This window comes from Pollicipes pollicipes, unplaced genomic scaffold, assembly GCF_011947565.3.
Source record: "Pollicipes pollicipes isolate AB1234 unplaced genomic scaffold, Ppol_2.1 Scaffold_7223;HRSCAF=8565_pilon_pilon_pilon, whole genome shotgun sequence".
Taxonomy (NCBI): Eukaryota; Metazoa; Arthropoda; class Thecostraca; order Pollicipedomorpha; family Pollicipedidae; genus Pollicipes; species Pollicipes pollicipes.
In genome coordinates this window covers 42,201-65,008 of record NW_023597030.1, presented here as the reverse complement: position 1 = coordinate 65,008, position 22,808 = coordinate 42,201, and the positions used below count along the sequence as shown (strand labels likewise).

At 58.3% G+C, this 22,808-nt stretch overlaps 3 protein-coding genes across 3 annotated transcripts in view; 2 read left to right on the top strand and 1 right to left on the bottom strand.

Annotated features, from left to right (window-relative positions):
* The window catches only part of LOC119109026 (semaphorin-1A), a 61,476-nt gene extending 60,465 nt beyond the window's left edge, over positions 1-1,011 (top strand). Inside the window, exon 21 of the mRNA XM_037232568.1 lies at positions 174-1,011. Coding sequence (XP_037088463.1) covers positions 174-280 — 107 coding nt within the window. The 3' untranslated portion in view covers positions 281-1,011. The remainder of the gene's footprint in view (positions 1-173) is intronic.
* A 189-nt stretch (positions 1,012-1,200) lies between these two features.
* LOC119109027 (DIS3-like exonuclease 1) lies at positions 1,201-16,997 on the bottom strand. The gene is made up of 21 exons (XM_037232570.1): positions 16,777-16,997; positions 15,126-15,340; positions 13,551-13,812; positions 13,166-13,317; positions 12,610-12,839; positions 12,131-12,275; positions 11,664-11,754; positions 11,496-11,576; positions 11,091-11,218; positions 10,673-10,820; positions 10,246-10,391; positions 9,708-9,899; positions 8,945-9,145; positions 8,132-8,234; positions 7,591-7,742; positions 5,975-6,177; positions 5,416-5,639; positions 5,029-5,217; positions 4,493-4,620; positions 3,707-3,866; positions 1,201-3,020 (listed from the first exon to the last, which is right to left on the bottom strand). The coding sequence occupies exons 3-21, from the start codon at positions 13,809-13,811 to the stop codon at positions 2,862-2,864; spliced, it is 3,093 nt and encodes a 1,030-aa protein (XP_037088465.1). The 5' UTR covers position 13,812; positions 15,126-15,340; positions 16,777-16,997; the 3' UTR covers positions 1,201-2,861.
* A 337-nt stretch (positions 16,998-17,334) lies between these two features.
* LOC119109031 (mitogen-activated protein kinase kinase kinase 4) overlaps positions 17,335-22,808 on the top strand; it is a 47,137-nt gene continuing 41,663 nt past the window's right edge. The window contains exons 1-7 of the mRNA XM_037232572.1: positions 17,335-17,438; positions 20,073-20,193; positions 20,535-20,735; positions 20,911-21,047; positions 21,304-21,345; positions 22,150-22,328; positions 22,542-22,781. Of these exons, the coding sequence (XP_037088467.1) occupies positions 20,123-20,193; positions 20,535-20,735; positions 20,911-21,047; positions 21,304-21,345; positions 22,150-22,328; positions 22,542-22,781 (870 nt within the window). The 5' untranslated portion in view covers positions 17,335-17,438; positions 20,073-20,122. The remainder of the gene's footprint in view (positions 17,439-20,072; positions 20,194-20,534; positions 20,736-20,910; positions 21,048-21,303; positions 21,346-22,149; positions 22,329-22,541; positions 22,782-22,808) is intronic.

Here is a 22,808-nt window from a genome sequence, read left to right as displayed (position 1 = left end):
TTTGGCAATGAACGCTGTATAATTTTAACATCGAACTTGAGTAACTGTCGATGACCATTCGTAATAGTTCAACGGAAAGCCATGTCCATGACATGTGTCGACCGGCAGACTTGCGCTCTCACGAAACGAGGGACTATTTTTGCCCAAAAGTATTCATTAAATCCGACTTTCAGGCCTAGGAGAGGAGCTGGCGCATCGGTTGAATTCCCCTGGCCACCAGGACACACCCATCAATGAAGCATACGGCACCGCGCGGAGCACCCGGCGAGTTTACCTTTGAATGCCACCACAAGATGGCAGCAGCGCAATACTTCGGCTTTTGCGATCCAGGAGCGAGGACGCAGTGCAGATGCATTGCCTGTTGTGTTTTGGTACGAAAAGACGTTTTTCTTCGCTCGGGGCGCACCGTTCCGGTAGCAATGTAGTACCGCACGCGAGAATGAGGAGACAGTCTAGTCGATAGATGATTGGCACAAACTGCCTGTGAACGGAGCGATGCCAGCGGAAAAGCTAAACTTGTAGCTTGTCAGTGCGCCCTTTACCTGATGGAGACTCCATACAGGATCGAGCCGGCCGGGCACGCTGCAGACAGCCGTTTTATAGCCGCGTGCGAGCGCGCCTCTACGGCCCACGAGAGTGCACAGGTTGTAGGCATGTATCGTCTCTGTCACGAGACCGCTAGGACCGCATTGCGCGAACGCATGCGTACATTGTATAGGGTGATTTTATATTGGCTTGTACTCGTGGTAGTCCTTCCCTTCCGGCTGAAATTCTGGTGCGAAGGGCCACTCGTCGCTATGCTGAAAATACCCTCGCCATCGTTCGTCCTGGCGCGCATTCTCTCCTCGTCCCAGCGCGGGCTTTATCCACGCGCGCCGGACGCTGACGAGCGGGGCGCGCCGAGCACAGCCGACCACCGCCCGCTATCGGAGGCGGGGTCAGGCCGGCGGCGAGCGCCAGCCCACTGAGTCGTCTGCAGGGTCCGGCTCGGGGCATGACCCGGCGGCTCGGCGCCAGGGTGAGCGCCGCGACCGGCGGTCTCCCGGCCGGCCGGCGCCAGGGTGAGCGCCGCGACCGGCGGCCTCCCGGCCGGCCGGCGCCAGGGTGAGCGCCGCGACCGGCGGCCTCCCGGCCGGCGGTACGCCGCGGCCTCCCCACCGGCGGCAGTTGCCACCGTCCCCCCCCCCTTTTCCCGGTCGGCGGAGCGGGTTTTGACCGCTCCGTCCTCCGCCGCAGCCCCCCCCCCCCCCCCTCTTCTGAGCGCCTTCCCCGGAAGTGTCTCGTGTTCGTGATCTGTGATATTGATAGGACTGGCAGTGGTGCCGCGGGGCCGCAGACAGTGCCCGCCAGTACGGGGCCGTATTTGTAACTGCAGGAGGTGGCGTTTCGTTTCGTCATGCGTTCAGGGTTAGACGTCACGGAGCGGAACAATATACAGATTGCTAGAAATCGGCGCCCGGCTTTGGCAGCGACTCTGAGAAAGCAGTGGAAGATACTATCTCATTGCCCTGACCCATGCCGAGTTATTTCAGCGTTCAAAGCCAACGGTTGACGCACGGCCCTCGACATGGACGCGAGGCAGGTCTGAAGATCCCCGTTTCGTGATCGGGCAGCACTGCAACTTAACCCATTATGAGGGATGGGACCCCGCCCAGCACCCCATCATCATATAGAGGCCGTCTCAGCAAAGTTCAGAACAAACTTAAAACTTGAAGGAAGGAGACTTAACACAACACTCCGCTTAAATAAAAGAGCCGTCCACGTAAACTTCAGATTTAACAAAGCAAACTTCAGGCTTGAGAACGTACTTCAAGCGCCAATTTGCATTTCTCCTTCCTTATCAGCCCCTGGTGGCACGGACAGCATGATCACGATATAAATGCATTTGTTACTTGCCGTGTCCATAGTCTCGGGGAAAGATGCTGGCGCGGAATCCGACGGCACTGGTTACGAGTCCCAGGGCTGGCGTATTGTTTAGTCCGACTGAAACTGAAAGATCAGCTGGCAACTGGCCAGCGAGGGTCAGCCCTGGCCCGGGGCGGCCGTACCGCAGCATTGCGCGGCACGTAAAACCCTCCGCACTCCTTTCTGGCGAAAGGCAGGAGGTAGCATTATCCGTCGTACTGGACGGCAAGACTTGGGTGGTGAGCTCAGGGCACATGCCACAAGCCATGCTTAGCAAGTACTCTGAACCCAAAGCCACCCATGCAAACCACTCGGAATAAATTTAAAAAAAACATTATCATCATAAAAGGATTGACGAAACGCGTCTACGAGCTCGTGACTAAGGTGCCACCACGTTCTCCCAGCACCCACACGGGCATTGCGTTCCCGCTGCCGCCGCGGCGCGCTTTTGTTCGCATCGCTTTTGGGAGACCGCAGCACTCTCCACGGCGATTCGTCACAGCCATCCGCCGGGTTCAGTTCAGTACGTCGGCGACGATTCCAGCCCGCTGGCCGCAGGTCCCCAGACCACTCGTCCGTTCTGGAGGTCGCTGGTCCCTGTCCACCGGCTGTCGCTCTACGCCACCGGTCCGTCACCCCGAGCCAGCAGGCTGGTGACCCCCGCGCGCGGCAACCTGCTCGCGGTGTGCGGCAGTCCGGCTGCCAGTCAGCTGGCCGACCAAGTCAGCGGGCGGTCAGCTCCGGTGTGTAGCTGGGGCGAGCTTCAGGTCTCGGCTGCGCTGGCAGTGCCGCTGCAGCACGGCGCACAGGCTGGTGTCGCGCGCCGGCCAGAGCTCGCCGGGCGGTCAGCTCCGGTGTGTAGCTGGGGCGAGCTTCAGGTCTCGGCTGCGCTGGCAGTGCCGCTGCAGCACGGCGCACAGGCTGGTGTCGCGCACCGGCCAGAACTCGCCGGGCGGTCAGCTCCGGTGTGTAGCTGGGGCGAGCTTCAGGTCTCGGCTGCGCTGGCGGTGCCGCTGCAGGACGGCGTACAGGCTGGTGCCACGGGCCGACCAGAGCTCGTCGGGCGTCTCCTGCTCCTGTTCGGCAGGCCGCGCCGCCTGGCTCGCTGTCACCTCCTGAAACACGCGGCGGCGGTCTGTCACATGCCGAGGTCAGCTGCTGACGGACGCCGGCCATTGACCGGCGGGCTGCCATCAGCGAGAGCAGCGCCACTGATTGACCGCACACAGTCAGCACGTCAGCGAAATCGTCACGCCCAGTGACCTCAGGCCTTAGCTGGCGTCGAGCTGAGTCAGAAACGGATCCAGGATTTCGTCCGGTCGGGGGCCAACGACCCCGCCAATCTCGCTCAATAGGTGGGGCTCCAGGATGCGCAGAGCGCCTGCCTTCCCAGAACTGCTTTTACTTCTAGTCACAACACTATAACTTGGCTATCTACATAGATCCGCAACATGGTCGAGCCCTTGCGAATACAAGACATTCATGGGATCCTCTTCAATTTTGCGAGCGTAACACTAACACACATAGGAGAGGTACCGCACGTCGCTTCGGCACCTTTGGACCCATAAGTCGGCGCATGCACCAAGTGGCCACGTCAAAACCCACTCGCGTCTGACATGCCGCAACACGCCGCATGTTCAACTACCAGCCAGCCTGTGTCAAGTACACAGGAGTGAAACCCCGCGCACAGGCCTCACCCACAAAACAACCACACGCCTCACGACGGTTCGGCGGGAGCCAGGAGGGCCCGACGGCGCGGGAGGAGCTTGAGAGGGCGGCGCCGCGCTGAAGTCGGCCTCACCTGCACCAGCTGGCGCGCGCTGCGGTCGCCGGCCGACGCCAGCGCCGCCTCGCGGAAGCTCGCCCAGTACGGCTCGTTGGTGATGAGGTCAAAGCGCAGCTGGTGCGCGTGCGCCGACGACTCGAGCACGCGGATGTGCACTGTCACGTGGTCCAGCAGGCTGCGGCGGACGGCAGCACGTCAGTGACACACGTGACACTGGTCAGACTGAGCGCAGTCGGCGGCGAAGAACACTGCGGGCGGCGGCCGACGGCAGCTCAGGCCGTGAGATGTTACAATGAAACAATGGAACACCCAAATGTGCTCACGCTCGTAGGTCACTACAAACGATTGCCAAACATTGATATCAGAAACGCATATTGGATAACGCTGTATAAAGAGGAACATAATAACGACCTGATGACCATAATGCACTGAACTAGAACGCACGTTTCGCGCTTTTCTGGACTAATTCAATCTATGATAAGCATAAGGTTATTCGCATTTTACTCTGAACACTGCCATTCACCGTCCCCATGCCATCACTGATCGAGACACATCGCGATAAAAATATTTGCCCTGCATTTGTCTACCAGAACATAGTCTGTTAAAGAAGAATGCTATCCAGTCGCATTACTGCACCACGGCTGGCGGGAGGCGGCCGGTTGTTACGTCGGAGAAACAGTACGGCCGATGTCGCGTTCGCCTTATTTTTGGCCTCCTTTCGCACTTGGCTACAACACCATAGCGCCCTTCGCCAGCGCTCTCCCGCACTAGCATCCGAGACCCCGCCGGGTTGCCACTCACCGGTACACCTGCTCGCCAAGCTCGGTCCGCACAGTGACGTCACTATCGTTCTGGATGACATCACCGTTCAGCCACTGGACCCGCGACTCCGACTCCCAGCTGACCTTCTCATCTCCGACCCAGGCCACCTGAGGACGAGACGGGTCAGGTCAGGCCAGGTCAGGCCAGGTCATACAACCGTCGGGTCGCGTCGAAACATAGTCAGCTGGCGGCGGCGTCTCAGCCATGGGAGTCATGTGAACCCATCACCCGACACAGAGACGACGGCCATCGAGGCTTAAAATATGGCAACAAATTAAACATGGCGAAATAAAGACTTGATATTGGAGCCTGCCAACCTCCCAACATGAGTCATACGTCGGCACTCAGAACTCCGCGCTGGGTAACAGCCAATGCAGAGCGGCAAGACTGGAGAGCAGAGCGGCAGCCCACGCCAGTCATACGTCGGGACTCAGGACTCCGCGCTGGGTAACAGCCAATGTAGAGCAGCAGGACTGGAGTGCAGAGCGGCAGCCCGCACTGGCGACGGGGCCCACCTGGCCGTCCTTCTGCTGCAGGTATACGGGGCCTCGCAGAGCGTAGGCCGGTATGTGCACGAGAAAGCCGTTCTCCCGCAGGGAGAAGATCATGGCGTCCACGAAGTTGCCCGGGTCGTCGGCCGGCCGGCGCACGAAGTACATGGTCTGGAAGAGCACCTGCGAGTCCATCTGGCAGTGCTGCGCCGCCTGGGGACACGTCAGAACCTGCGCTGAGCCGTGCGCCACACGGTAGCGGTGTGCCCGCGGGCCGCGGTCCCACGTGACAAACAACTCACCGAGCAACCGGCAGTGTTGGAAAGAGACTTACTAAGTGGCACAGCCGAAATACTTTTTAAGTACAAAGTGTAGACAGGGCCCGAATCGCGTCTCGTGTTCGAACCGTACCCGGTTTCGGTCGTTGAGGTGGTCGGCGACCTCTTGTAGCTCGGAGTCGGAGAACTGCTCGGTGGCGCCGCCTGCCGGCTGCTCAATGCTGCCCTCTGCCGCGACGGCGGCGAGCAGCAGCCGGTGCACGATGACATCGGCGTAGCGGCGGATGGGCGAGGTGAAGTGCGTGTAGCGGTCCAGCGCCAGGCCGTAGTGACCCCAGTCCTCGGGCGTCGCCGAACCTGCGGCCGGCCGGCACCCGGTGACGCTGCGCATGCAGGCTGCGGCGACGGGTCGCCAGACGGCCAGACCACGGCACACGGTCTGGGCGACGACAGCCCCGGAGATGCCCAACAAGACGGGCACACTATACATGGACTCGGCAACACAGACTCCAAACTATAAACAATACCGTCCAACCCAACACCCGGAAATAATTTAAAAAAAACACACACAAACTTAACACCAAGCTGCTGCTGGGCATGTTCTCACAACAACTCTGCAGCACAACACCCAGCACACGCAGCCCAGACCGCGACAGGCACCGCCGCCGTCGGATCCCCTGATCACCACCCACCGGTGGAGAAGTACTCGGCGTTGACCATGGCGCGCGTGGCTAGCAGCCGCAGCAGCGTGTTGACCAGCGGGTCGTGCGGGTCGACGCAGGCGTCCAGGGAGTCGGCCACCTGTCGGTTGGAGCCGACGCGGACCGTCCAGCCCTTGGTGGCGGCGCAGCGCTGCAGCGGCTCCCACTGGTCCGGCCGCGCCGCGCCGTGACGTCTGCCGGGAGGGGAGGTGTGACCCACGGCCGTGACGTCTGCCGGGAGGGGAGGTGTGACCAAAGGCCGTGACGTCTGCCGGGAGGGGAGGTGTGACCAAAGGCCGTGACGTCTGCCGGGAGGGGAGGTGTGACCCACGGCAGTGACGTCTGCCGGGAGGGGAGGTGTGACCCACGGCCGTGACGCCCACTGGGAGGGGCGATGTGACCCACGGCCGTGACGTCTGCCGGGAGGGGAGGTGTGACCAAAGGCCGTGACGTCTGCCGGGAGGGGAGGTGTGACCAAAGGCCGTGACGTCTGCCGGGAGGGGAGGTGTGACCCACGGCCGTGACGTCTGCCGGGAGGGGAGGTGTGACCCACGGCCGTGACGTCTGCCGGGAGGGGAGGTGTGACCAAAGGCCGTGACGCCTGCCGGGAGGGGAGGGGGGGGGGTGTGTGACCCACGGCCGTGACGTCTGCCGGGAGGGGAGGTGTGACCCACGGCCGTGACGTCTGCCGGGAGGGGAGGTGTGACCCACGGCAGTGACGTCTGCCGGGAGGGGAGGTGTGACCCACGGCCGTGACGCCCACTGGGAGGGGCGATGTGACCCACGGCCGTGACGCCCGCTGGGAGGGGCGATATGACCCACGGCAGTGACGTCTGCCGGGAGGGGAGGTGTGACCCACGGCCGTGACGCCCGCTGGGAGGGGCGGTGTGACCCACGACCGTGACGTCTGTGGGTAGGGACTCATCTCCAGACCGCGAGAACTGACCTGACAACTGCACGGCGTCGGCCCGTACCACGCCGCTCCAGAGCACTGAAGGCCACCGCGGCAAGACAGCGGGCACCAGCGAGGCTTAATCGCCCACCACTCTACCCGCCATCCGGACATACGAGCGTCCGTCGGCACGCCGAGGGACACACACCACTGCGCAGACGCGCAGCAAGCACTCACCTGGACCCGCCCACCCGGCATCTCGATCCCGCGAGGTATGGCCGAATGGTCCGAGCAGCGCACGACCCAGACAACGGCGCACACCCCACCTGAGCAGCGAACGACCCAGACAAAGGCGCAGACCCCACCTGAGCAGCGCACGACCCAGACAACGGCGCACACCCCACCTGAGCAGCGAACGACCCAGACAACGGCGCAGACCCCACCTGAGCAGCGAACGACACAGACAACGGCGCAGACCCCACCTGTGCAGCGAACGACACAGACACGCCGCAGACCCCACCTGAGCAGCGAACGACACAGACAACGGCGCAGACCCCACCTGAGCAGCGAACGACACAGAAAACGGCGCAGACCCCACCTGAGCAGCGCACGACCCAGACAACGGCGCAGACCCCACCTGAGCAGCGAACGACACAGACAACGCCGCAGACCCCACCTGGGCAGCGCACGACCCAGACAACACCGCAGACCCCACCTGAGCAGGGCGCGCTGCGGGAACGTCTGCGCGATCTTCTGCGCCACCCAGTGGTTGGCGAAGATCATCATCTCGGCCACAGTCTCGTGGATCTCCAGCGCCTGCTTGGGCTGGATGCGGTTGGCACCGCCCTCGTCGAACTCAAACTGCACCTGTGGGGAGACGAGGAGCCGCTGGACACACCCACTCGAGCTAGGCGCGGTCTGCCGGCCTGTTACTGGCCCGCACCGCGCGCTGGTAGGCACGTCGGACGTGGGCACGTCAGACAGATGACAGAGCATGACAGGGAGCCGGAGGAATCCAAACTCGACGGTCCTAGGACGCCAGCAGTCTAAAATTACGGAGCATCAAGCTCTTACAATGCAAGGATGACCAATAACATATAGCGAAAGCCGACCCGAGCCGACATAGACGTATGGGAGCCCCAGGCCCCATACGTCTATACGTCTTCACGGCGCATCACACATGACATGTGCGTCACGTCACGTCACGTCGGTTGCCATAGCGTAACGCGTTGGCAGGCCCAGTCCGCTGCGCTGACCTCTGATGACTCGAGCTCCAGGGCGCCCTCCTGCTGGCGGCCGTGGCGCAGGTGGTGGGTCAGCCGGGTCAGCGTCGCCAGGGCGTCCCGCAGCTCCCGGTACCTGAGGGGCCGCCGCGTCAGGCAAGACAAGACAGCTCGTTGTCAGCCGGCGGCGACGGGGGTCAGCGCACCAGCCGGCGCCCGGACGCGGTGTCCGGTGCCCAGTCCGGATACCGGACCACGGCGTCTGGTAACGAGCCCGGCGCCCGGACGCGGTGTCCGGTGCCCAGTCTGGATACCGGACCACGGTGTCTGGTAACGAGCCCGGCGCCCGGACGCGGTGTCCGGTGGCCAGTCCCGATACCGGACCACGGTGTCTAACAGTCTGGATACCGGACCACGGTGTCTGGTAACGAGCCCGGCGCCCGGACGCGGTGTCCGGTGGCCAGTCCCGATACCGGACCACGGTGTCTGGTAACAAACCCGGCGCCCGGACGCGGCGTCTACGGCCCGTCGCGCCGCGCGGCCAGCACACAGACAAGACGGGCGCGTCCGGGGCGACACCTCCAGACAGCCACGTCGCGGCTATGCAGCACTGCGAGGTGCAGGTCCGACATTTGGCCTGAGATCCGCCCTCCGCTAGTCAGCGCAGGTACATCGACTCCACTGGCTACAAAGCCCACGCCCCTTGGGGACACCCGTCAGCGAAATACGTCTGCCTCGACAACGCAACAAGAGTCCAGCCTCCATACGCCCACCCCGCTGAACCGTCCAGCAAGGTGGCCACCCTCAGTCCGATGACGCACCCACGGGACTGGCGGCGTCACCCACCTCTGCTGGAGCGTCTCGGCGTCCAGGCCACGCCACTCAGGCACGTCCGACACGAGGCGCACCGGCGGCGTGCCGTCCACCAGCCGCTGCGCCGCCTCGTAGAACATCTTGTAGCGCGAGCGGATGAGAGAGCGGCCGTACCAGACTCCGTGCACTTGGAACGAGTCCGGGTCCAGCTCCCAGATGACGCTCACGGCGTACCTGCGGACGGATGGGGCGGGGTCACGAGTAAGCGGCGGCGGCCGGGCCGCGCGCGAGGAGCAGCCCAGATGGGCGCCGTGGGATGGGGGCGGGGTCACGAGTAGAGCGGCGGCTGCCGGGCCGCGCGCGAGGAGCAGCCCAGACGGGCGCTGTGCACATTGGTGATAGCGCAGCCTGGTGTCACTCGGCGGCGCCGTCAGACTATCGAGATAGCGGACTGTCGGGAAAGGACTAGACTATAGGAAATCGTCAGGCTATCGGAACGGCAGCGGGTGGAGTGGGAGTGCAGGCGGCCACAATATCTGACATGGTCGACAGCAGGACTGCAACAGGGACCGCAGCAGCTGAGGTGCCGTCGCTAGGACGGCTGAAGACGGCTGAGGCCCAAGCTTGCTGCTAGGACGAGTGAGGTACCGTCCCAGCAGCGGGTATGAAGCCGCTGACTGCCCTGACCAGCTGTGAGCTCCAGTCTACACAGTCGACCTGTCCCCACCGCACCACACCGCAGGCCGGTCATGCCACCCAGCCCGTCCCGGCCGTCCACCAGTGCTCCCCAGCTGACCTGTCGCGGCCGCCCAGCAGCGAGCACAGGTCGCCGCTCAGCACGGCCGGCAGCATGTCGAAGCGCCGGTCGGCCAGGTAGACGGTGGTACCCCGACGGCGCGCCTCCTGGTCGGTCGCCGAGCCGGCCGCCACGAACTGCGTCACGTCGGCGATGTGCACGCCCACCTCCAGACGGCCGGACGGCAACCGTCTGCGGGCGGCGCCGGCGGTCACGCGCCCGCACCGGCGGCACACGGCGCGCGAGGGCGGCCACCAGCGCCGGGCGGGGCGACTCGAGGTGACAGCGGGGCGGCGAGCTGTGTGCGCAGACGAGGGACAGGTCCACGCGGCAAATGGCACAGCGTAATCAGCCGGGTGCGTATAAGGCTGGGCTAGCCGACGCAAGCACTACAACGGTAACGCGACACGAACAACATGCTTCCTACAGGTGCACATGAACACGGCTGACTGCATCACCGGGACTTGAAGGCGACCACGCAGCTCCGACGCCGCTGCCGTCATCAGCGACGCCGAGGTCCGACGTCGGCGGGGCTCACCTGACCGACATGGTGTCGTCCACGTCCTCGCAGCCGGGCGGGTCAACGCTGAACACGAGGTGGGTGTCCCGCAGGTCACGACGGCGGGCCACCTCGGCCGGCAACGGGCTCCAGTCGGCCGCCGACGGCATCTCCGACAGTACGGCCTGCGCGCACACACACATCGCGGCGTACAGAAAGGACAGCGAACCGGGGACGGGATGCAGCGGCGGCCATGCACCACAAGAGGTCATGCCAGAAGGCGAGGAGACACGCCACCGCCCCAGTCCCAGGACCATTCTCAAATGTGACACGAAGCGCAGCTTGGGGCATAGGAGCCTTTACAATCGGACCTGAGCCGTCGGGTCCGTGCACGGCGCGTCTTCGAACACAACACAGTCCTCTCACTGGCATCGCTGTAACCGCGCCGGCCGCGAGCGGGCCGCACCTGCGAGAACGGCCGCGGGCTGATGTCGTTCTGCGTGAGGATGACCTGGATCTCGGTCTCCAGGTCGCCGATCGGCCCCAACACCCGCACGAAGTGGCCCTGCGGGTACCGGGAGCTCACTGGCCACGAGTCGATGCGTACCACAAACCTGGAACGACACACACACGGTCAGGGGGACGGGCAGCGCCAGCTCGCTCGCGGCGGTGCGCAGCGGGAAGCCGGCGCGTAAGCCCATCCCGAACCCGTCATGCCCTTTACGTGGCTGTGAGGAGGTCCCGCGTCACATGCTAACGCACCAGACGCCAAATAAAAGAAACGTCACAGCAGAGTGCCACAAGACATGCGTAGCTTAAAAAACAGACTCGACCGTGGCGGGTCGCTTCAAACATCAAGCCTGTCCCAGCGCCGGACGGCGCACCTCTGCGTCTTCAGCGTGTCCGCCTGCCGGGTCTGGATCCGGATCTTGGGAACGCGCCGGTCAAACGGCACCACCAGGTGCCAGCCAGCCCGGCTGCTGCCGCCGCCGCCGCCCTCCTGTTCCTCGTCCTGCCGCCGACCGAGGCCGGTCAGGTCGAGGTCACGGTAGGAGGCGAAACCTCCCCAAATAGTGGCGACACAGCTGAACATCACAGCACTTCCGCAATTGTCACTTTATGCAAACATTCGCCGATGCAGGCCATCCCCAACGATTCTCGACAATCGTCAGACGCACGGTGACCACGCTTTTTACGCTAGTCATCACATCTAACATGAAATGAGACACACACCACAGCCCAAAACGGCGCACTAGCCGTCCCAAGCCCCCCCCCCCCCCTTCACTCACCAGCTGCAGGGTGGCCACGTACTCGCCCCAGCCGCGGAGCAGCACGCCCACCACGCGGCCGGTCGGCACCGGCTCGCCGGCCGACGCCGTGCCCTCGTCGCCAGTGCCGCCGCCGTCGGCCAGCCGCCCGGTGCGCGGCCGCCATTGGGCGCGCGGCAGCAGCGCCACCACCACCTCGTCTCCGTGAACGGCCCGGTTGCGGTCGGCCGCACCCTGGACCAGCACGTCCGAGAGGCTGGCGTCCCTCCGCGCGCCGGCGCTGGCGGACCGGCGGCGAGCGTCACACGCCGACGGGGTGGGCGGAGCGCTCGCAAGCATGCCCGTGTGGACAGCAGGGACAATGCAGTGGTTGTGCGGTGGGTTGTTGATGACCGAGCGTCACGGAAGGCGGGGAAAGTAATCCTGCACCACATACAAACTGATTCGTCGGCGTCTACAACGCATGTTCATATCCTTCCCTACATATCAGCAAAAGTAATACTTACAGAACGCTAATGTGGGGAGCCACACACATGCCACACACGTCGCAGCCTGAGCTATCTCCTCACCACATCAACCCTCAAGCGTGACGGCCCGGGCGGCGCCCGAGGACGCGTCCAGGCCTCGCAGCGCGGCCGACAGAGGGCGGGCCTCACCTGGCGCTCCTGACGAACGCCTCCATCTGCGGCTGGTGCTTGTTGACGGTCAGATGGCCGCGCACCATGTGACCAGAGCTGAGGCCCGACTGCAACGCCGCCGCCGGCAGGTAGTCGGTCGAGCCGGCAGAGCCGCCGCACCCCTCTGTGGCCGGGTCCGGGTGAGACGAGCGGCCGATATCCTACTCTAGGTGCGTGTTAAGGTCAGTATTCACGGTCAGCTTTCGACAAATGTCGCGACAAAACAGCACGGCAGCAGCGATACAGCATAACAAAACAACCAGCTATGCAACAAACAATCATAATGATGAGATTGAGGCTTGAGGGCGCGCCGACGGCCGGGGTCAGTTTGCGCCCAGCAACAAACAGCTGAAACATCGGGCAAACTAGCATGAGGCCAGAACATCTCCTTTGGATCTCTGATAAGGGACATTAGCCTCGACTCGCTGCGCCGACCTTCGTCCCCTGCCGCCACTCACCGCTCTCCGCGCCGGCCGAGTCCAGCATGGCCTGCACGCTGTCGAGGATGTCGCGCGCGGCGCGCAGGTTCGGCCAAAAGCCGGCCAGGTACTGGTCGGTCGTCTGCACAAACACGCCCGGCTGCCGGTGGCCGAAGCGGTGCGCGAACCCAGCGTCCCCGCACAGCACCACCACCGCCACCTGGCCGCCCAGGTGGCGGTAGTACCACACGGCCGCGTCGTACTGCAGCCTGCCGGAGCGCGGTGGCGTGACGCGTGTGGGGGTGGGCGGCACGCCAGTGTCCGGACGCCTGTCGCGGCGCACGGCGTGACACGTGTGGGGGTGGGCGACACGCCAGTGTACGGACGCCTGTCGCGGCACACGACTTGACGCGTGTGAGGGTGGGCGGTACGCCAGTTTCCGGACGCCTGTCGCGGCACACAGCTCGACGGAATGCCGTTTTGACGGTGCGGTGAGTCAGCCTCACCACCTTCAGTCGGTGGTGCTGCACGGCCACACTGATGATAATGCCACGCAATGCGGGAGGCTACGATAATGCAATCAAATGATGCATACCGTAACTGCCATTCTGCAAATGTCTCGTCAGACTTCTGTTTGGTCCAGGCCCCGGAGCTGAACTCGTTGGCGAAGAAGACGCTTTCCTTCTCCGCTGTTTTGATGATATTTCTTACTCGCCGCTGCACCTGCTTCCCGGCGGGTCCAGACACCTACAACCACACCAACATAAAGAACAACGTCACGCAGCTTCGTCTCATCAGGTTAACAGCCGAAATCTACAAACATAATGACACAAATAGTGTATGTCAAAACACCTGCCTTCAATGCAAGAATGGTGTCAATAAAATTTCAATACCACTTGGCATGCCGCCACGGACGCCGAGATGGCCAACGCAAAACCAGCCGCTGTAACAGCCGCGGAGCAACAACGCGAGAGTCGCACCTGACCGAGCGCCGTCTGCGTGAACACGATGCCGGTGATCTCAGGCAGCTGGAGCACGTCCAGGAAGTGGCGCACCACCTGGTCGGTGGGCACCAGGTAGCAGGTGGCGTGGCGGGGCAGGGTCGGGCCGGCGCCGGCCGCGCAGCCCTCGAAGCAGAGCGGACTCTGACAGGCGATGTCGTCGCGCAGGTACTGCTCGCGCACCACCTGCCACACCCGGCCGCCGCTGCGGATGTTGATGCGCCGGCTGGTGCGCAGCATCCTGGGGGGACGCCGCGGGGCGCGGGCGGCACCCGTCAGCCGGCACCATCACAGACATGTCCTAAGACCAGTGTTAAAGTCGTGCCGGTAAAGAGACACTTTGAAAGACCACAGTTCTACAGACTTGTCCCTAAATGACAGGCCGGTCCCCTAACGGTCACGTGTGACTGACCATGCCTGCGGACTTTTCTGCTATCGCCAAGAAAAAAAGCTGCAGCTCGACGAACTTACGGAAACAGCAACGTTCAGAAGGGGCCAAAATTCCCCTGCTTTCACATAAATGCCCACAAACACATTTACAGTGCAAACTTCATATTATGAAAACTGTTTCCCTCTCCTAAATCTTAGCTCAGGTACGAGACAACTCGTTGGAAAAAGCTGCATCCCTTAAAGAAAGCCACATCCCTGGAAGAAACTCGCATCGCTAGGAAAGCTGTATTCTGACCATTGCACTAATGCTTTTTCATAAAGAAAGTCACATGCTTCAATTCTATTCATTCTATCGTCTGTAAAAAAATATGTGCGCCGGATTTTCAATCCTTTTCTGTCTGGAAAAATTTGGTATGATGTGAGTGATGTGTATCATTGGGGTTTCTCTGCACAAAGTATGCATTCAATAAAAAAACACATGGTCAGGAATCATGCTTTCTGGCACCAAAAGGTCACAAATAAAGGTACAAAATGTGTACGAAAAGAGCGAAAGCGTACCACGAAACTCAGCACATGTTCTTGAACGCGTCTAACTTCTTCATGTGCACTGTACCATAGACCACCTTCCCACAAGGAGCGCCTTTATGTATGTGTGTGTAAGGGGGGGGGGAGCAAGGAAGGTAGCTGCTGCTTCAGCTTCAGCAGCTTTTCTTTGTTCATGCCTTGTGGGCGCGTTTTTTCTTCAGCCACCCCTTCGCGCTGAATGATCTTTTTGTCACATCAAGTGCATCACATGTGTTCATCATATGGCTAGTTTTGGGTATAAACCAGCTTATTGCCTTATCTGACTTTACTAACTTTGAGCACATTTGGGCACGGGCAGTCATCTGACTCCAACACCTGCCGTTTCTGGCTGCTGACACCGCTCGCGATCTTCAGCAAGTAATCAGAATCTGTCTCTACTAGCAATGAACATGGTTCGACGGCGTTCTTGACGTCTCCATACCCCCGACCTTTTTCCGCAAGATCAGCCCCTCACTCGCGGCCTGATACACAGCATCCGCTGACACTGACGGATGACCGTTCGGTATGTCTCAAGCCCACATGATGAAGTGAACTCACGGGACGCCTGCACGCCTGTGTACGCCCGTGACCACCACCCACCTTTTCTGCACAGAGCAGTTGTCCAGCCAGCTGATGATCTATTCAGCATCTCGCACAGCCTCGAGGGGCTGGACAAAGATCGGTGCAACATCTGGTGCGTCTTTTCCCTCCATCGCCTCGTGCCAGATGACCACCACTGGCCTGAGTGCTGCTACTGCCCCCCTTAAATGGGGCACCACAAAGTCAAAATAGAAGATGCACCCTTTCCATAGTAGCTGAAAAGGTAGAAATTTTCTCATTATGTCGGCTGATTATAAGATTTCACCACCGTTGTACCACTTGTCATCCTTCCCTGAAGACAGCGCACCTTTGGGTGTTCAGATATTAAAGGTGAGTGCTGAGTTTAAGCATTCCCCATATGTGCCTTCATTCATGACAGCTGCACAGCATAACTGCATATTTCTACTGCTGAAGCACTATCCTAACCAGCTTTGTGACAGCGATTGGATTGGATTAGATTGCATGGTGGCATCATGGAGGTATGGGTAGTGGGGCACTGATGGTTTGAAAGACATGATGACAAGGCAAAGCAAGCAATGCAATCTTGGTCACTCTTGTTTGCTGGCATCATATTCTCTCATTTGTTCCCAGGAGTTGGCATTCAGGAACCTGTGCTGTTCAGGACAAGCTGGTCATTCCTCAGTGCAAAATCTAAGTGTGCTAAAAACCAGTGGTCCTTTGCAAGCAGCCACTAGTTCTGAGTCCAGGGGTAAATATCAATGCTAAACAAGCCAATTTTTCCTCTATTTCCAGTTGCATTGTCTTACTCAGTTATGAATCAGTTATGCCATTTGTGCTATCAGATATTGGCATGCTGCTTTCTGCTACATTCAATTCTTGCCAGCACAGGCTCTGAAAATTATTTTGCACAATGTGATTTGCAGTGAGCTCTCACACAACAGGAGCTGCTCCAAGCAGCCATGCTTGTTTACAAAGTTGTTTGCTCCATCTACACTCACTCTTGCCAATTGTCTACTGCCAGCATCCATCATGTTGAAATGAGTCCTGCACATATCAAAGCCAATTGAAAGGTCTGTACTCCCAGTGATGCTGACGACAGAGGCGTCAGCACCAGCTGTCAGGTCAGAGTCCTTAGTGACCAAAGGGAAGCAGCTACAGGGTTGGAGCCCCAGTGACTACAAAGGTGCCAGTGCCACCTGCTGGTCAGAACACCACATGGTTAGATACATGCCAGCACCAAATGCCATGCCCAGTGGCCAGAGGGGCCAGCACCAGCTGCAGCCAGAACCAAACCAATAGCAGGTAAAAGTGCTAGCATCAGCTGCAAAATTTGAGCCCTCTTTGAAAGCTATGTAGCACATAAATACAGCATCTTAGGTGTCAAGTTTGAGTCTTCACATGTCAGCACAGTCATTTCATACAACTCATGCTGTGTTGTGCCTAGATGCACACATGGGGCTAAAAGTGATAATGGGACAATATTACAGCATGTTGCCACTAAGACACCCAGCCTGAGTAGTAGTTCCTCATCATTCCCATTCATAATATTCTCAGCTGTACACATTCCTGAGATAAAGCTTGTCTAGGGGAACAAACATCTCTGTATGCAGAAGAATTTAGCCAGAAAAGCTGCATGCTCGATTTCCATGTCATATGACTTTCAATCAGGCCAATCGTCTACAAAGCCTACCTGCTCACTTCGCCCTAGCAGGTACCAGATGTGCTGGGCACAGCGCCGCTCACAATTCCAGAACTTTTGCAGCCGGTCAAGGAGCTGGTGCGTGTTCCGTTACATCTACTTTCCACGTTAATTATCACGGAAGGGTGCAATCACCATTACTGGTATTTCAATGGTGAATTGACATAGAAAAGCGGATATACAGACCGGTGACGGACGTGTCCACTCCTACTCGTTCACTCCAAGTCAAACGTAAACACTGATGCCCTTCGTACTGCTACCAAATTAAGGAGAAACGCCTTCATCAAAAAACGCATTCAAAAGAAAAAACGCCTTCATCTCTTGTTCCGCTCTTCGTTGCAGCTTACATAAAATACATCATATATTCATACAAAAGGCATAATGCCAGAATTAAGGCAATTAAGTGTTTTGGTCTGACAAAGTAGTAAATGAGAAATGAGCAAAAGCCGTCTGATGATGATGCTATGAATAAATTGTGTACAAAATCATGGAAATACTTTGTTAAATACTAGTTTTCATTTGGCGCACGCGTATGTTCTCAGTTTTCGCGTCTAGTTCATTAAAGTGTGTTTGCACGCCAGGGTTATTCACCCGCATGGATGGAAAGGCCGCGCATGTTCGGTGCTCCGGCAGGACCGTGGATTCGTTGACCCGTACGATTTAGGGGTTAGACGTGGTTTTACTTTGAAGGCCAGGGCCTTTGCAGGGTTATGAGTGCAAATTATCACTCTTGCCGTCTGACGCGATGTATGTGCTAGTAAAGGTCGTGGTTGGAATAAAACCTACGGGCAAAACTTGAAAGGATACTTACGATGGTTTTTATGATGTGGACACTTCTGCTTCAGCGTGCCATGCTCTATATTCCCAACTATGGTCATGATTAAAGCAACAACTTATGGACAACATTGATAAATGTCTACTTATGTAGGTTTGGTAGTGGTAAGTTAACAGTTACCAAATGTCTTAGTGTGAAATGAGCCATTTCCGGTCTGCCAAAAGATTGAATTCTGTGATGAATACTTGAAGTGAAGATATGATATGATATGAAGTGAAAATAGTGTGCAAAATATGACGTGTTGTAAACTCAGTTGGGTCATGCTGAATTTTGTTAGACCAAATTCTCATTTCTTTGCTGAAATTTGTTTGCAACGGTTGTGCCTGAAATCAGCATTACTTGTTCTTGATTTTGTGAAATATTGGCTGTCAATATGCTGAAATAATTTGCAACTGTATGCCAAGCACCATACTTCAAACACTCACTGCCAGATGCCTAAAAATCATGTTGCACAGATCATGTCTGGCATAGTGCTCACATTGCAACAATTTTAGTTCATACATGCTATAAATCCTAGTACTAAGAGTTTGATGCACAGTTGCCATCAATTTCAGTGCACATACAGCCAATGTTTCAAGTCACTCAGATGTTACCAAGGTAGTTTCGGGCAAAACTGCCCAAAAACATGTTCTTATGCTATAATAAGTTGAAAAGTGGTTTAGGAATGACATAACAGCATTGCATGTTTTAAGCTACATATATCTGTGCATTCAATTTCTTTGGTCTATTTCATTTAGTGAGTGGTTTCTTAATCATGAATATTCATTCAAATGCATATTGATGCATATGAAAGTTTGGTAAGGAGAAAGAATTGGCCCCTGGTGCCCCATTGAATGTGCCCCTTGATGGACTATGATGCATGCATTTGTGCAAAATTGTAACAGGCATGCTTTTCTGCTTTTGACCTATGTGCTGTACAGGATTTGGAAAAATGTGCTACCTGTCACCTATCTACTACTCAAGCCATGTGCAGGTGTGCTTTCCATCTCTTCAGTTGTTACTCTAGGCACACTGCTGTGTATTCAGTCAGGAAGTGGGACTGCATAAGGCCTCCAGAACAAGTGCCAGTGGCATGGAGCAAGGGTTTGACAGAGTGTCCTTGTAAAACTTTGTGTCAGGAAATGAAGGTGCAAAGCCATGAGGCTGGTTCAGTATCTGCAATTGGGTTATGGCAGTAATGCAGGCTGGAAAGTATGAAGCAACAAGCTGCCAAGTTAGTGAAAACATCCATTGATAGCATGAAACTTTTATGACATAAATAGTATGAAACTCATGAAGACCTTTGGGACCGAAGGAGGAACTACTGACGTGCTCAGGTTATAGCATCCTTCAACCATGTCTGCAATGACTAAGGTTGTTCTGAAGAAGGCTGACAGCAAGATAAGTTAGCATGTGACCAGGACCTCATCCAGAAAAATTATTTCATCCTTGCTAGGTTGCCACAATGCTGTAGAAATGTCACACAGCATGTGGTGACCTCCATTATTCATGTCAAAGGGAAACTGATCACTAAACAAGTACCCTACCAGGAGAAGTTTGCCAAGAGAGCAGAACTGGCATTCCTGTTACATGCAGGCCAACCATTACCAAGTGTAATTTACTGTTTGATTGGCCCTAGTCACCAAATTTCCACAGTGACTGGGTCCTGGCCCTAAGTCCACCAGACGAGTTTGTGAGGCTTTGAATGAGCTGCATATGGTCCCAGAAAACACATCCATGAATGCTGAGTTCCATGTGGAGCTCATTGTGGAGAATGTCTTCCTCCTGGTTATGAACAGAGCATCCAGGATTCTGTCCATTTTGGACTTGCATTTAGCAGATTGCAGGTCAATGCACATCTTTGTGCAAGATGACCTGTTTTTGTTGCTCTGGCAGGGCCTAAAAGCAGTGTCAAGAGAAGTTCCCTCACTTCGATCAAAGAAGACATCATCCTAACACACCCAAGATGGAGAATGATGGAGAATTTGAATTTGAATGATAGAGAAATTGAGACATTTCTCCAGCAGGCTGTCAACAAGGATTATCCATCAACAAACCTGTGGGTCCAGAAGGTGTCCTTAAAGGCAGAATCAGACAAGGCCTCAGGGAGTACGGTTGGGGGTTTTTGGTACTCTATGACAAACTCTGCTGCTCAGGCCATAAGACTGCCTGTCTCTCACCCTGACTGGAAGGGCAGACTCTGAGAGAAATCAAACACTGCACCTCTGATTCTCCTGACATACAGCTTAACCACTACGCCATCAGTACCTTCGGTCATGCTAGACATGGCTAAGGCATGGGCCCTCTGTGATGGACTGTTTGCATTGTCTGGGTGCTGAGTGATGTCTCTACACATGTAAGAGTTCAAGAACATCACAGCAGTGGATAGCAAACTTGAAAGCTGTCAACTTTATCGTACCTTTCAAATGACATGACAACTGCGTGTACCCATGCTTCTGTGTTACTGTTTCAGATGGTGCACTTAAAGAACATAAGAGCACATGATTGATTTCATCTGAAGACATGTCTGAAAGCCTTCGAAAGACCCTCGGCTTTGATTTTGACTTTGATAAATTTGGATCGGACGATGACATGTAAGTGGTGTTTGTAACTTGTAGTGATCCACATTGCTTTTGTTGCTCTGTTGGCACATGGTCTGCGCCACATGGTCACTGGAGCTAAACATTTATGCTTATGTACTTGATCCCTCTAAATCACATATAAACCTAAAAATAATGTGACGTTCCATGCAGTCATCAAAATAGATCCACACCTAAAAGAATCTGAGATCTGAGAGAAAGAATGGTTTCTGGCATCACGCGACGAGCCCATCACGCCTCACTCGACCCCAGTCTGTTCCACCATTGGAGCATGGTCTGGCTTCCTCTCCATCTGCCCACCAGTGCAGGCCGTCACTGTGCGGGTTGCCCGGCAGTGAGGAGGCATCCGGCGCCGCGACCGCCGCCGGCATCACCGGCAGCCAGGCGCGGCCCGTCCCCGGACAGAGCTCGCCCGAGGACGAGGACCGCTTCGACTCGATGGGCGACTCGGCCGACCACGTGCTCGCCCAGTACATGGAGATGGCCAAGACGCCGCCGCGCGCCACCCGCCGTCAGAAGGAGAAGAAGGCGTACCGGTGAGCGCGACCCGGCGTGTTCACGTTTCTGACATAGCACCCAACGCATTGCCTATGGAACACTTCGGACAGACGCTCCGAAACGCTCCTCACATTGCATCCACGTGCATCACTGCCACAGTCAGGTGCTTCAGGAAGGGATGAGATATAGTTACGCCTATTCTGCTCTCAACAGAAACCAGGCCCAGGCCGCCAGCAAGCACCTGAAGGCCACACTGAAGCGCCGGTCTTCCTTGGACAAGTTCATGTCTTTGCCCGTCTTCTCCGAGAATCACGAGGAGAGCGGTAACGACTCGCTGGATTTGACGAAGGGTAAGCGCCCGGCGCGTGACCCAGCCCAGCCACCCTGCCCGCCCGTCTCATCCCTCGCCAGCGTCTTCTCTGTGGGACCTGGCGCCACGCTTGGCGTGCGGTGTCTTTTGTGCTGTCCGCCTGCATTCTGGAATGCTCGGGAATGTGCCGTAGACGTGGCATCTGTCGAGCCGAGCGAGGTGGCGGGCGCTCAGCTGATGACCCCGATGGCCTGCCGTGCTTAACCGCACCCGTTTCATGGCGCCGTTGGTTTCAGAGCCGGCTGGCGAGCCGCCGCCGGCGACCGCGCTCGATGACGGTAAGCCTCGCTGGCTCCGTTCGTGGTTTGACTGGTGCTTCAGTGGGGTCACGCTGCACGGTGATGGGTGTCGGGCGTTCCCCGAGCGGGCTGGGGGAGGGCGCTTACGCCGTGCCGTGCCCGACCCGCCGGTGTCGCGGTGACTGGTGCGCGGGGCATGCCCTTCCTCTGTCTGGACATAGACTGGCAGTGAGGCACCAATGCCTGTGAACATGCCTTTCCACCAGAACTTGTTTGGCCGACACCCGACGCCCTACAACTTAGCTGTCATGCACCGTGGATACTTTCCTGGGATGCTCGTCTGGCCTTATCGTCAGTAATGGCTGCCGCCCTGGACATTGCGTGCCGTGCTGCTGCATGTGATCGCTGCCGTCTTCATACCGCGTCGTTCCGTAATTAACCATGCTATCAGCAGTACCACCAGCCCGCGTGAGCATGTGAGTCACGCGCCAGGAACGTTGGGTGGGTGATGACTGCACGTAAGTTTTGAGAGCTGTCCTCGAGTGCAAATACCATGTCGAACAATCCAGTCGGCGCCCGCTTGGTTATCAAACTGAAGATTACCGGCATCCATCACCAATATCCATACCGGACCATTGTCCACACCGTTAAGATTGTGGGGCACTGGGGCCAAAGTTTGGAGCGTCGCCGGACCGCGTCCACCTGGCCAGGTCCGCAGCGTCGGGACCCCGCCGTGCTGACGTGCGTGCGCGTGCGACCGCCCCGGGCGTGCGGCGGCCACCCTGTGCTGCCCGGCCCGTGGCGCAGTGCCGTCAGCGCCGGCGGCCTCCCTGTGCCACGCAGTGTCGGCGGCGGAGAACAGCCGCCAGAACCCGCGCCGCCGCCACCGGCAGCTGCACAAGGAGCGGCGTGCCGACCGCCAGCTCAAGCAACACGCCTCGGGCGAGTTCAAGTTCGTCGTAGGGGCGCCGGTGCCCGCCTCGGACGACGACATCGCCGACGACCACTGCAGCAGCATGAAGGTGAGCTGCCACGCCGCTGCTGGCGCACTGCCGCGACATATCGGAGAAACGGTCAGCGGTGGCGTCGTGTTGTACAATAAAGGCCGTGGAGCGCACGTTCTCGCGCTCAACAGCCGTGGCGGCGCGCGGAACTCGCCCTTCTCCGCCGCGCCCCTCCCCTGCACGGCAGCGCCGCCCGCCGCCGGCTGACGGGCGCGCCGCCGATATCGCCAGGTGGAAACGAGCAGTTGCTTCCTGTCGCTCTCGTCCAAGCCGGTGTGCCAGGGCCCGTCGCCGACAGCGACGCCGCGACAGCCGCGCGGCCGGCGGCGCATCTCGATCGAGGAGCTGGCCGCCGGACCAGCCGACGACGACGAGGAGGGCTCGTGCGCCACCGACCGCGCCGAGTTCCATCAGCACCTGACCAAGCTGGTCCGGTTGGGCTCCACTGAGGAGCGGCACGACCACAGGAAGGTCAGCCCCGGCCGGCCAGGTGGCTGG

Coding starts and splice junctions, on each gene's coding strand:
- LOC119109027 (XM_037232570.1), bottom strand. CDS start 13,811: ATGCTGCGCACCAGCCGGCGCATCAACATCCGCAGCGGCGGCCGGGTG. Junction 4,621..5,028: donor TGCAGCAGAAGGACGGCCAG/GTGGGCCCCGTC, acceptor TCTCGTCCTCAG/GTGGCCTGGGTCGGAGATGA. Junction 3,867..4,492: donor CTTGGCGAGCAGGTGTACCG/GTGAGTGGCAAC, acceptor CGTCCGCCGCAG/CCTGCTGGACCACGTGACAG.